Below are 14,390 nucleotides of genomic sequence, written 5' to 3'. Positions count from 1 at the left end.
AGTAAAATGTTCCTGCTGGTGGTGGATACTTTTTCAAAATGGATTGAATGTGAAATAATGTCGGGAAGCACCGCCACTGCCACCATTGAAAGCCTGAGGGCCATGTTTGTCACCCACGCCCTGCCTGACATTCCCGCAATGGAATCAAACATGTCACCTCGGCCCCGTTTAAACCAGCCTCCATTGGGCAGGCAGAGCGGGCAGTACAAACCATCAAAGTGAGCCTTAAACAAGTCACAGAAGGCTCACTCCAAACCCGCCTGTCCCGAGTACTGCTCAGCTACTGCACGAGACCCCACTCGCTCACAGGGGTGCCCCCGGCTGAGCTACTCATGAAAAGGACGCTTAAAACCAGACTCTCGCTGGTTCACCCCAACCTGCATGATCAGGTAGAGAGTAGGCGGCAGCAACAAAATGTAAACGATGGTCGCGCCACTGTGTCATGGGAAATTGATCTGAATGACCCTGTGTATGTGCTAAACTATGGACATGGTCCCAAGTGGATCGCGGGCACAGTGATAGCTAAAGAAGGAGTCGGGTGTTTGTAGTCAAACTAGACAATGGACAAATTTGCAGAAAGCACCTGGACCAAACGAGGCTGCAGTTCACAGACTGCCCTGAACAACCCACAGCAGACACCACCTTTTTCGAGCCCACAACACACACCCAAAGGATCAACGACACCACCTCGGACCAGGAAATCGAGCCCATCACGCCCAACAGCCCAGCAAGGCCAGGCTCACCTAGCAGCCCTGCACGGCCAACAACACACCAGCCCAGCGAGGGCACAGCCAACACACCAGAACTGACATTTGTACCGAGGCGGTCCACCAGGGAAAGAAAGGCTCCCGACCGCCTCACCTTGTAAATAGTTTTCACGTTGACTTTGGGTGGGGGGGAGTGATGTTGTGTATCTGTAAAGCATGCACTCCCATGTTCCGCCACCAGAGAGCTCATCCCCTGAAGTCCCAAGGGATCCCAGCTTCCTTGGGAAGCACTGTATATAAGCCGGCCCCTAAGGCCTGTTCCTCACTCTGGAGTGTCTTATTAAAGACTGAGGTCACTGTTGCTTTAACTTCCCTATGTGCAGCCTCACCTGTGTTAGGAACACAATATGGACCGTGGTCAAACAGGGTTGCGTCATCGTCCCAACCCTCTTTTCAATCTTCCTCGCTGCCATGCTCAACCTCACAGTCAACAAGCTCCCTGCTGGAGTGGAACTAAACTACAGAACCAGTGGGAAGCTGCTTAACCTACTCTGCCTCCAGGCCAGGTCCAAGACCACACCAACCTCTGTCGTCGAGCTACCGTACGCGGACAACGCCTGCGTCTGCGCACATATAGAGACTGAATTCCAGGACATAGTCGACTTATTTACTGAGGCGTATGAAAGCATGGGCCTTACGCTAAACATCCGTAAGACAAAGATCCTCCACCAGCCTGTCCTCACCGCACAGCACTGCCCCCCAGTCATCAAGATCTACGGTGCAGCCCTGGACAACATGGACCATTTCCCATACCTCGGGAGTCTCTTATCAACAAGAACAGACATTGATGACGAGATTCAACACCGCCTCCAGTGCGCCAGTGCAGTCTTCAGCCACCTGACGAAAAGAATGTTCGAATACTAGGCCCTCAAATCTACCACCAAGCTCATGGTCTACAGGGCTGTGGTGATACCCAACCTCCTGTATGGCTCAGAGACATGGACCATGTACAGTAGACACTTCAAGTCACTGGAGAAATACCACCAACGATGTCTTCACAAGATCCTACAAATCCCCTGGGAGGACAGACACACCAATATTAGTGTCCTCGACCAGGCTAACATCCCCAGCATTGAAGCACTGACCACACTTGATCAGCTCCGCTAGGCGGGCCACATAGTTCTCATGCCAGACAGGAGACTCCCAAAGTAAGCGCTCTATTCGGAACTCATTCACGGCAAGCGAGCCCCAGGTGGGCAGAGGAAACGTTACAAGGACACCCTCAAAGCCTCCCTGATAAAGTGCAACATCCCCTCCGACACCTGGGAGTCCCTGGCCAAAGACCGCCCTAAGTGGAGGAAGTGCATCCGGGAGGGCGCTGAGCACCTCGAGTCTCGTCGCCGAGAGCATGCAGAAACCAAGTGCAAGCAGCGGAAGGAGCGTGCGGCAAACCTGTCTCACCCTTCCTTACCCTCAACGACTATCTGTCCCACCTGTATTGGACTGTTCAGTCACCTAAGAACTCATTTTTAGAGTGGAAGCAAGTCTTCCTCGATTCCGAGGGACTGCCTATAATGATGATGATGATGATGAAGGCTGAGATCGATAAATTTTTTGACACGGAGAATCGAGGGATATGGGGATTGGGCGGGAAAGTGGAGTTGAGGTCGAAGATCAGCCATGATCTCATTGAATGGCGGAGCAGGCCTACTCCTGCTCCTATTTCTTATGTTTTCCTGAACTGAGCTGCACTGTTGTGAGAAAGCATTGAGATTCTTCTGAATAAAGAGGGAAGGAAGAATTGAAAATCAGCCGCCTCCCCCTAACTAGGCCGCATTCCTTTCATCCAATTCTGGCCTCTTGTGCATCCCCAATTTCCATCGCTCCGCCATTGGTGGCCCTGCCTTCAGCTGCCTGGGCCCCAAGCTCTGAAAATTCCTCCCTAAACCCCACTCACGCCTCTCTCCCTCCCTTTCCTCCTTTAAGGCGCTCCTTATGATCACCTGCCCTAATATCTCCTTCTGTGACTCGGTGTCAAATTGTGTTTGATAACGCTCCTGCGAAGCACCTTGGGAAATTTTTACTACGATAAAGGCGCTATATAAATGCAAGTTGTTGGTTGTTCCTGGTGGGCATTGGCAGAGCTGGGATATGGTAGCATAGTGGTTATATTGCTGGATTAGTAGTTCAGAGGCTTGGACTAATGATCTGGGGACATAAGTTCAAATCTCACAATGGCAGCTGGGGAATTTAAATTCAGTTAATTAAATAAATCTGGAATAAAAAGCTAGTGCCGGTAATGGTGATCATGAAACTACTGGATTGTCGTAAAAACCCCAACTGGTTCACTAATGCCCTTTAGGCAAGGAAATCTGCCGTCCTTACCCGGTCTGGCCTATAGGTGACTCCAGAACCACAGCAATGTGGTTGACTCTGAACTGTCCTCTGCCACTCTGCTGTATTCATCAACTTCTCAAAGGTGATTAGGGATGTGCAATAAATGCTGGCCTTGTCAGCGACGCCCACATCCCAGGAATTAATAAATACAAAGATCAGGCCACCTGCGTATCCCGCAGCTTGGTATAAGAACATAAGAAATAGGAGCAGGAGTAGGCCATACGGCCCCTCGAGCCTGCTCCGCCATTTAATACGATCATGGCTGATCCGATCATGGACTCAGGTCCACTTCCACTCCCGCTCCCCATAACCCATTATTCCCTTATCGGTTAAGAAACTGTCTGTCTGTGTCTTAAATTTATTCAATGTCCCAGCTTCCACAGCTCTCTGAGGCAGCGAATTCCACAGATTTACGACCCTCTGAGAGAAGAAATTCCTCCTCATCTCAGTTTTAAATGGGCGGCCCCTTATTCTGAGATTATGCCCCCTAGTTCTAGTCTCCCCCATCAGTGGGAACATCCTCTCTACCTTGTCAATCCTCCTCATGATCTTATACGTTTTGATAAGATCACTTCTCATTCTTCTGAATTCCAATGAGTAGAGGCCCAATCTACTCAACCTTTCCTCTTAAATCAACCCCCTCGTCTCCAGAATCAACCTGGTGAACCTTCTCTGAACTCCTCCAAAGCAAGTATATCCTTTCTTAAATATGGAAACTAAAACTGCATGCAGTATTCCAGGTGTGGCCTCACCAATACCCTGCATAACTGTAGCAAGACTTCCCTGCTTTTATACTCCATCCACTTTGCAATAAATGCCAAGATTCCATTGGCCTTCCTGATCACTTGCTGTACCTGCATACTAACCTTTTGTATTTCATGCACAAGTACCCCCAGGTCCTGCTGTACTGCGGCACTTTGCAATTTTTCTCCACATAAATAATAACTTGCTCTTTGATTTTTTTTCTGCCAAAGTGCATGACCTCACACTTTCCAACATTATACTCCATCTGCCAAATTTTTGCCCACTCACTTAGCCTGTCTATGTCCTTTTGCAGATTTTTCATGTCCTCCTCACACATTGCTTTTCCTCCCATCTTTGTATCGTCAGCAAACTTGGCTACGTTACACTCGGTCCCTTCTTCCAAGTCGTTAATATAGATTGTAAATAGTTTTGTCCCTGTAAATAGTCCCAGCACTGATCCCTGCGGCTCCCTACTAGTTACTGGTTGCCAAACCGAGAATGAACTATTTATCCTGACTCTCTGTTTTCTGTTAGTTAGCCAATCCTCTATCCATGCTAATATATTACCTCCAACCCCGTGAACAGTATGAGAAAACCAGGAAAGGCAAAAATTAGAAATCTTTCTTTCACCTGTTGTTTTTCCCTATTTGCAGATGGGTGGAGATGGAGCTTGTTCGATAATTCAACAATGTTATGTCAAAAATTAATCTCAGTTTTATCATACAATTATACAGCGCAGCAGAAACCATTCGGCCCATCATCCCTTTGAAAGAGCAATCCAATTTACTCCCCGCCCTTCCCCCATAGCCCTTAAATATCTCCTTTTTAAGTATTTATACAATTCTCTTTTGAAAGTTACTCTTGAATCTGCTTCCACCTCCTTTCAGGCAGCGCGTTCCAGATCACAACTCGCTGCGTAAAAATAACTCTTCCGAGTTCCTCCCTGTACTTTTTGCCAATTATCTTAAATCTGTTTCCCCTGGTTACTGACCAGATTTAAATTATTTTTTCTTCTGGTTTTGTTTCAGTAACATTTGGATAAAAATGTTTACAGAATGTATTGCTTTTGGTAAAAGGTGAACATGAGCTGTCACGTTTTGTTATGTATGCGAAAAAGGTACAAACTGAGTACTGTTTAACTGAACAAAGTACACCCTTGGCTCTGCTTCATTACGGCCCAAAGTGCCTGACTCACAAAGTGGCTGGCCTTTTATACCAGAGCAGCACCATGTGCGTGCTGCTCAGTGACCTCCAATAATGACACCATCTGGTGGCTACAACCAGCATGTACATACATGACACGTTTGATGAGAAGATAAGAAATAGGAGCAGGAGTAGGCCATACAGCCCCTCGAGCCTGCTCCGCCATTCAATAAGATCATGGCTGATCTTCAACTGGAGATCTTCATCTTGGTTAACCCTTGCCACTGGACCAAGACCTAGCTCTGTCAAGTCCGTGTGGTGGTTGGTATACAACGGCCACCCCACGTTAAAAAAATACAGGCATCTTCCACCCTTCAACATGTAGTTCGGGATCTGGAATATTAATTATGGATCTGGAACATTGAAACACTTGTGAGCTCATCCCTTTTTGGCGTGGAAGCAAGTCATCCTCGCTTCGTGGGACTGCCTATGATGATGATGATGATGGGCTGACCTTTAACCTCAACTCCACTTTGCTGCCCGCTCCCCATAGCCCTTGATTCTCTTGCTATTTATTCTGTTGGTTAGACCACACTTAGAGCACTGTGCACAGTTCTGGACTCCATATTACAAAAAGGATATAGTGCCATTGAAGAAAGTGCAAAGAAGATTCACAAGGATGATACCAGAACTGAGAGGATATATTTATCAGGAAAGGCTGAACAGACAGGGGAGCTTTTATCATAGAATCAAATAATCATAGAAATTTACAGAAGGATACCCATCGTGTCTGAGCCAGTCGAAAAAGAGCTATCCAGCCTAATCCCACTGTCCAGCTCATAGAAGGCAAGTGCTGCACCGTTGTTAGGCTGTAGGTCTGCCTGTATGAGCCAAAGGTGGACAGAGGAAACGTTACAAGGACACCCTCAAAGCCTTCCTGATAAAGTGCAACCTCCCCACCAACACCTCGGGGTCCCTGGCCCAAGGCAGTCCTAATTGGAGGAAGTGCATCCGGGAGGGCGCTGAGCACCTCGAGTCTCGTCGCCGAGAGCATGCAGAAACCAAGCGCAAGGCAGCGGAAGGAGCGTGCGGCAAATCAGCCTAATCTGACGAAGGACGTTCTTGCTCCTAATCTGAGGAAGGACGTTCTTGCTGTTGAGGGAGTGCAGCGAAGGTTCTCCAGACTGATTCCCGGGATGGCAGGACTGAGATATGAGGAGAGACTGGATCAACTGGGCCTTTATACATTGGAGTTTAGAAGGATGAGAGGGGATCTCATAGAAACATATAAGATTCTGATGGGACGGGACAGGTTAGAATGTTCCCGATGTTGGGGAAGTCCAGAACCAGGGGACACAGTCTTAGGATAAGGGGTAGGCCATTTATGACTGAGATGAGGAGAAACTTCTTCACTCAGAGAGTTGTTAACCTGTGGAATTCCCTGCCACAGAGAGTTGTTGATGCCAGTTCATTGGATATATTCAAGAGGGAGTTAGATATGGCCCTTACGGCTAAGGGGATCAAGGGGTATGGAGAAAAAGCAGGAAAGGGGTACTGAGGGAATGATCAGCCATGATCTTATTGAATGGTGGTGCAGGCTCGAAGGGCCGAATGGCCTGCTCCATCACCTATTTTCTATGTTTCTATGTTTCTCCCCACCCTCCCTTTCCCTCAATGACTGTCTGTCCCACCTGTGACAGAGACTGTGGTTCTCGTATTGGACTGTTCAGCCACCTAAGGACTCATTGGTGGAAGCAAGTCTTCCTCGATTCCGAGGGACTGCCTACGATGATGAGTTGGTGTATCTCTGTGACCACCTCTTTTCTGAAGTGCAGCCTTCTAACGCACTGTGCCTCAGAGAGCTGGAGGTATGAGCGTGTTCCCTGTAAACCCCGTGGGGGGTAAGGCCTCCTCCCCATAAGTCTGCGACCTCTTCGATTACGTTGCAATCGATCAACAATAAGTCTTCTTCCAGCTTGAAGCCGTATGGCAATAGCAGCCAGGATTACTGGCTCCCGATCTAGCATGGCCCCCATCTTTTAAAATGTCCTTAAATGTCGTTTATAAAACAAACGCAGAGAATTGTGAACCTGTGGAATTCTCTCCCACAGGAAGTTGTTGAGGCCAGTTCGTTAGATATATTGAAGAGAGAGTTAGATGTGGCCCTTACGGCTAAAGGGATGAAGGGGTATGGAGAGAAAGCAGGAAAGGGGTACTGAGGTGAATGATCAGCCATGATCTTATCGAATGGTGGTGCAGGCTCGAAGGGCCGAATGGCCTACTCCTGCACCTATTTTCTATGTTTCTATGTTTCTAAACTAGAAACTCAGATAAACTTCACAATGAGAGGTGTGCAGTAACGCAGCGTTCCTTCTCCCAATCCGTGTAATCGCTCACAACTGTGACTTCCTCCTCGCCTTTCGACATGGCGGCGTTAGCGCCCGGGGCCCGTCTGGTTTTTCTGGGCGGGTTCCCGGGCGGACGCTAAACCGGGAAAAATTCTGGAAAGTTCCGCCCGGGGCGCGAGCGCAGCGATGCACGGCGATTTACGTCACCCCAGCGGTGAAAACAGCGGCGGGACGGTAAGTTTTAACGTCGCCGCAACACCATTGACTAAAGTTCCGCCCGGGCGCAAAATCTTGTGCGCCTCGTTTCACGCCCAAAATATCATTTTTGCGCCCCGCCCAGGTGCTAAATGGGGCGCAAATCGGCTGAAAATTCACCCCCACAATGTGTATTTAAGCCCCTTTAAAGGCAAACTAAAACAGAAGTTGCAATGCTAGCAACTAAATAAGAATTCAGTACAAAATGTTTTTTATGCCAAGGAGTAGGATAGGCTAGAATTGTTTTGAAATAGAGCATTACATTGAAATGTGATTTTTGGAAGATGTAAATATATCAGTGGTTGAAATTGCATTTTTAAAAATGTTTCCACTAATGAATCGTACCTCCAGGCTGCTTATCTGGGCAGAATCTGTGAAGTCATTAAAGTGCAATCAACTTTACAATGAACTATTGATACCATTTGCACAAAGCATTTTCAAACCCTCTCTTTTTTTTTTTGGTTAACTAATTAAAGACCAGGGCAGTTTTGCCCAGTCTCCTGTCCAATACCATGGCTCAGTGGGTAACACTCTCGCCTCTGTGTTAGAAGGTTGTGGGCTCAAGTCCCACCACAGAGGTTTGAGCACAAAAATATAGGCAGGCTGATTCCTGTGAGGAGAAATTGAGTAGACTAGGCCCGTATTCTCTGTAGTTTAGAAGATTGAGAGGTGATTGTGTTGAAACATACAACATTCTGACAGGGTAGATGCAGGGAGTATCTTTCCCCCTTGCTGAGGAGTCTAGAATTAATAAGAACATAAGAATTAGGAACAGGAGTAGGCCATCTAGCCCCTTGAGTCTGCTCCGACATTCAATAAGATCATGGCTGATCTGGGATTGGAATAAGGGGTCGGCCATTTAGGACTGAGATGAGGGGAAACTTCTTCATTCAGAGGGTGGTGAATCTTTGGAATTCTCTACCCTAGAGGGCTGTGGAGGCTCAGTCTTTGAGTATATTCTAGACAGCGATCGATAGATTTTTGGATATTAAGAGAATCAAGGGATATGGGGATAATGCAGGAAAGTGGAGTTGAGGTAGATGATCAGCCATGATCTCATTGAATGGCGGAGCAGGCTCAAGGGGCCAAATGGCCGACACCTGCTCCTAACTCTTACACTCTTATCGTCTTAGGACACAGTGCAGTGCTGAGGGAGTGCAGCACTGTAGGAGGTACTGACTTTTGAATGAGATGATCAAATAAAGTCTCATCTGCCTTCTCAGGTCAATGTGGCATTTGCATGGTCATAGTTACTAATTTTTTTTTAAATTACAATTTATTTAATTAACGGAATTTAAATTCCCCAGCTGCCATGGTGGTATTTGAACCCATGTCCTGGTCCTTGGATTATACATCATCATAGATAGTCCCTCGAAATCAAGGAAGACTTGCTTCCACTCTAAAAGTGAGTTCTCAGGTGACTGAACAGTCCAATATGGGAATTACAGTCTCTGTCACAGGTGGGGCAGACAGTGGTTGGAGGAAAGGGTGGGTGGGGAGTCTGGTTTGCCGCACGCTCCTTCCGCTGCCTGCGCTTGATTTCTGCATGCTCTCGGCGACGAGACTCGAGGTGCTCAGCGCCCTCCCGGATGCTCTTCCTCCATTTGGAGGGGTCTTTGCCCAGGGACTCCCAGGTGTCAGTGGGGATGTTGTACTTTATCAGGGAGGCTTTGAGGGTGTCCTTGAAACGTGCCCTCTGCCCAACCTGGGACTCGCTTGCCGTGTAGGAGTTCCGAGTAGAGCGCTTGCTTTGGGAGTCTTGTGTCGGGCATGCGGACAATGTGGCCTGCCCAACGCCTTGGATTATTAGTCCAGTAACATAACCACTATGCAACCATTCAGACTGGTGTTGGGTGTTAATTACTTGGATTCCCTATGGAGTTGCTTTTTCACATACCTACAAAAGACAGTGTTCCCTGGTTTGTCGGGAAATGGAAATTTTACACCATGTTGTTGGTATAGAGATGGAAGAGTTCATTTATATTACAAGTAACCACCTCACCCCCACCACTTTAAACTTGTTCTTTTACACCATTAAGATTCCACTCTATACATAAGAGGATCATTAATGCATTTTATTTTCCATAGCCTTGTCAGAAAAGTCATGCATTCTTCGAGAAATTTAGTGATGGCATTTGCAGTGCAAAGAAAAGATCATACACCTTTATATATGTCTCTATAAAAAGCACTTCTGTATTCAGCCTGAATTCCTAAAGAAATTGGTGTTACTTGTCGCTTTAAATTATGTCCAGTCTTGGCTGTGAAAGGTATCGTTAAGTTTAGTTTGTGTTACATTTTTATACTGTTGAAGATGAACAATTCTACCTGAAAACTAAAATGTTTTAAAAACCATGAAGAATTAATATTAACCGTGGCTCAGTGGGTAGCAAACTTGCCTCTGAGTCAGAAGGTTGTGGGTTCAAGTCCTACTCCAGGGACTTGAGCTCATTAATCTAGGCTGACACTCCAGTGCAGTGCTGAGGGAGTGCTGCACTGTCGGAGGTGCTGTCTTTCAGATGAGACGTTAAACCGAGGCTCCTTCTTCCCTCTCAGGTGGATGTAAAAGATCCCATGACATTATTTTGAAGAAGAGCAGGGGGAGTTATCCCCGGTGTCTTGGGGCCAATATTTATCCCTCAATCAACATCACTAAAATAGATTATCTTGTCGTCATCACGTTGTTTGTGGGAGCTTGCTGTGCGCAAATTGGCTGCTGCATTTCCTGCATTACAACAGTGACAGCACTCTAAAAGTACTTCATTGGCTGCAAAACACTTTGGGACATACCGAGTCTGTGAAAGGCGCTATATAAATGCAAGTCTTTCTTTCTTTCATTCAACGTAATCAGCATAGTCAAGTGTTGGAGCACATGGTGATTGGAACATATGTTCTTTCAGCCTTTTCTTTTCTTTCTTTCAGAAGTGTGAGGTAATGCATTTGGAGAGGGCTAACAATGAAAGGGAATATACATTAAATGGTAGGACATTGAGAAGTGTAGAGGAACAAAGGGACCTTGGAGTGCAGGTCCACAGATCCCTGAAGGTAGCAGGCCAGGTAAATAAGGTGGTTAAGAAAGCATATGGAATGCTTGTCTTTATTAGCCAAGGCATAGAATACAAGAGCAGGTGGGTTATGCTTGAACTGTATAAAACACTGGTTAGGCCACAGCTGGAGTACTGCATACAGTTCTGGTCACCACATTACAGGAAGGACGTGATTGCACTGGAGAGAGTACAGAGGAGATTTACGAGGATGTTGCTGGGAGTGGAGAATCTAAGCTATGAGGACAGATTGGATAGGCTGGGTTTGTTTTCGTTGGAACAGAGGAGGCTGAGGGGAGACCTCATTGAGGTGTATAAAATTATGAGGGCTACCTCGATATAGTGGATAGAAAGGGTCTATTTCCCTCAGCAGAGGGGTCAACAAACAGGGGGCATAGTTTTAAAGTAATTGGTAGAAGGTTTAGAGGGGATTTGAGGGAAAATTTCTTCACCCAGAGGGTGGTGGGGGTCTGGAACTCACTGCCTGAAAGGGTAGTAGAGGCAGAAACCCTCACCACATTTAAAAAGTACTTGGATGTGCACTTGAAGTGCCGTAACCTACAGGGCCATGGACCTAGAGCTGGAAAGTGGGATTAGGCTGGATAGCCTCTTGGTCGGCCGGCACGGACACGATGGGCCGAAATGGCCTCCTTCCGTGCTGTAAACTTCTATGATTCTACGATTCTGCTATGATTCAGTCTTTCTTTATTTCTTTCTTTTTCTTTCTTTTAATAAACTGTTTATTTTTAATTTTAGATCCTTCTGCCGCCCTACGAGGAGGCCGTGATGATGCCGACAAAAGATCCACCTCCACCTTATATGTCAACTTAAAGGTCGTAAACACAAGAACATATCAGAAAACCTGGGCAAGAATTGAAACAACATTGTCAGACCAAAAACTATTTAAGAAACACGTCCCATCCATTGTCCATGGCATTTTTGTTGTTCTGGGAGTGAAGCGTTCTTTCATTAAGATTTTTTTTTGTTGTGATTTTGGTTGATGGTATCAGAAATAGAAATCGAGACTATTTATCTGCGTTTTATCATTTATTTTAATGTTGAGAATGCGATGCATCATCTGAAATTGATCACAAACCCTATTGTAATAATTCCCTGCCACGTCGGAGATTATTGTAGTGCGTCTGAATACAGATTTCAAAGAGGGAAAAAAAAATGACCATATTCAGTATTTTACAAGCAGACTATTTTGTCAATGCGAAGAATAGGCCGACATTTTTGAGCACTTTGATTCTTGGTAGTTGTTTTGAGTAGTTTATTTTTGTTGGTAACACTTGTTTGCGCGTCACCATTATAAAAGGTACAAATGTTCATCTTTCATTGATCATCAGCCTAGGGTAAGATGTCACAGAATCTTACAGCATGGCAGGGGGCCATTCGGCCCATCGTGCCTGTGCCGGCTCTATGAAAGAGCTCTCCAATCAGTCCCACTCCCCCGACTCTTTCCCTTGAAAGGAAACAAAATTACAGGGCTTTCAAGTATTTATCCAGTTCCCTTTTGAAAGTTACTATTGAATCTGCTCCCAACACCCTTTCAGGCAGCGCGTCTCAGATCTCAACAACTCGCTGCGTAAACATAGAAACATAGAAAATAGGTGCAGGAGTAGGCCATTCGCCCCTTTGAGCCTGCACCACCATTCTATAAGATCATGGCTGATCATTCACCTCAGTACCCCACTCCTGCTTTCTCTCCATACCCCTTGATCCCTTTAGCCGTAAGGGCCATATCCAACTCCCTCTTGAATATATCCAATGAACTGGCCTCAACAACTCTCTGCGGTAGGGAATTCCACAGGTTAACAACACTCTGAGTGAAGAAGTTTCTCCTCATCTCGGTCCTAAATGGCTTACCCCTTATCCTTAGACTGTGTCCCCTGGTTCTGGACTTCCCCAACATCGGGAGCATTCTTCCTGCATCTAACCTGTCCAGTCCAACATAAAAAAACATTCTCCTCATCTCGCCCCTGATTCTTTCGCCAGTTATCTTAAATCCGTGTCCCCTGATGATCAACCCTTCTGCCGCTGGAAACAGCTTCTCCTTATTTATTTGATCAAAAACCCCTCCATAAATTTGAACGCCTCAATCAAATTTAATTAAACAAATCTATTTTTATAGATTTATAAATTTTATTTCTTGCTCGTTAAACTTCACGGCTGACTTTTGTTCTACTGTGAACACCCGCCAAACCTTCAAGGTGAATCAGGTTGAAACTAGGGCAGAACTATTTAAATTATAAACAGAAAATGTTGGAAATACTCAGCAGGTCGGGCAGGGTCTGTGGAGAGAGAGAAACAGAGTTAACGTTCTAGGTCGGTGACCTTTTGTCAGAGCTGATCAAAAAAGTTCTGCAATGTGGTCTCGTCTACATTGGGGAGACCAAACGCAGATTGGGTGACCGCTTTGCAGAGCACCTCCGTTCAGTCCGTAAGTGTGACCCCCAAGCTTCCGGTCACCTGTCACTTTAATTCCTCGCTCCACTCCCACTCCGACCTCTCCGTCCTTGGCCTCCTGCACTTTTCCAACGAAGCTCAATGTAAGCTCGAGGAACAGCACCTCATCTTTCGTTTAGGCACTTTACAGCCTTCTGGACTCAACATCGAGTTCAACAATTTCAGACCATAACCTCGGCCCTTATTTTTTTGGATGCCAGCTGTTGATGATTCTGCCATTCCCATTTACACCCTATCTAGATGCATCTTTTGTTTCTTAACTTGTCCCATTACCATCTCCCTTTGCCTCGCACCATCATCCTTTTGGTCTCTCTAATCTCTCCTGCCTTCCACCCTATCACAGACCTTCCCTTTTGTTCTTTCCTCCCCTCCCCACTTACCCTGCCCCTGCACTTGCTTAAAAACCTGTTACACCTCTAACTTTTTCCAGTTCTGACGAAGGATCACCGACTGGAAACGTTAACTCTGTTTCTCTCTCCACAGATGCTGCCTGACCCGCTGAGTGTTTCCAGCATTTTCTGTTTTTATTTCAGATTTCCAGCATCCGCGGGATTTTGCTTTTGGGCCTATTTAATCCTGGGAACGAAAATAAACCTACGAATTTGTCTGAACTGTGAGCATTTAAAGAGCTGTTTATATGTATGCTGAAATAAAGCGTAAAAATGAATCACTTACTTGCACGTAATGTACCATAGGTCTGATTGTTAATGAATGAAATCACAGCACCTTTACTGAAAACTTGTCTGTTTATACACGGACTTGCCTGTAAATACTTCTGGTTCAATAAATGCTGGACAAGCAGACTCTGTAAGTCTTGTGTTTGATTCCTGTGTCACCTTGTGCTTCCAAAAGAAATAGTTTGTCTCCTTGGACAACAGGGACGACGGAGGAAGTTGTACAGGCGTAGTACACACAATAATTTCACAGGATTGGTAACTGTTATGTATTTAACCCTTAGCAACCTGGATTACACCACCACCAGAGGGCCTACCTGTTGGAGTCCCAAGGGATCCCAGCATCCCTTGGGAGCACGGTATATAAACAGACCTCCCACGCTGTACCTGCACTCTGGGGTCTAATTAAAAGGAGCTAAGGTCACACTTACTCATTGCTTACAGTACTCAGTTTCATCCTTTATGATGAGCGTAATAATAACCATTTCAGGGTATGACCTCTTCAATCACTGAGTCAGCCAACGCTTAGTGGGTAACACACGAGACTCCCAGAGAAGTGCTCTACTTGGAACTCCTACACGGCAAGCAAGCCCCAGGTGGGCAGAGGAAATA

General features: G+C 46.1%; 1 protein-coding gene across 1 annotated transcript in view; it reads left to right on the top strand.

The window, feature by feature from the left end:
• laptm4b (lysosomal protein transmembrane 4 beta) overlaps positions 1–13,901 on the top strand; it is a 137,119-nt gene extending 123,218 nt beyond the window's left edge. The window contains exon 7 of the mRNA XM_070877029.1: positions 11,392–13,901. Within this exon, the coding sequence (XP_070733130.1) occupies positions 11,392–11,466 (75 nt within the window). The 3' untranslated portion in view covers positions 11,467–13,901. The remainder of the gene's footprint in view (positions 1–11,391) is intronic.
• Positions 13,902–14,390: the final 489 nt, after the last annotated feature.

The sequence above is a fragment of the Pristiophorus japonicus genome, chromosome 1 (assembly GCF_044704955.1).
Source record: "Pristiophorus japonicus isolate sPriJap1 chromosome 1, sPriJap1.hap1, whole genome shotgun sequence".
Lineage (NCBI taxonomy): Eukaryota > Metazoa > Chordata > Chondrichthyes > Pristiophoridae > Pristiophorus > Pristiophorus japonicus.
Note: the sequence above shows the minus strand (reverse complement) of the source record. Positions and strands in the feature narration are given on the sequence as shown.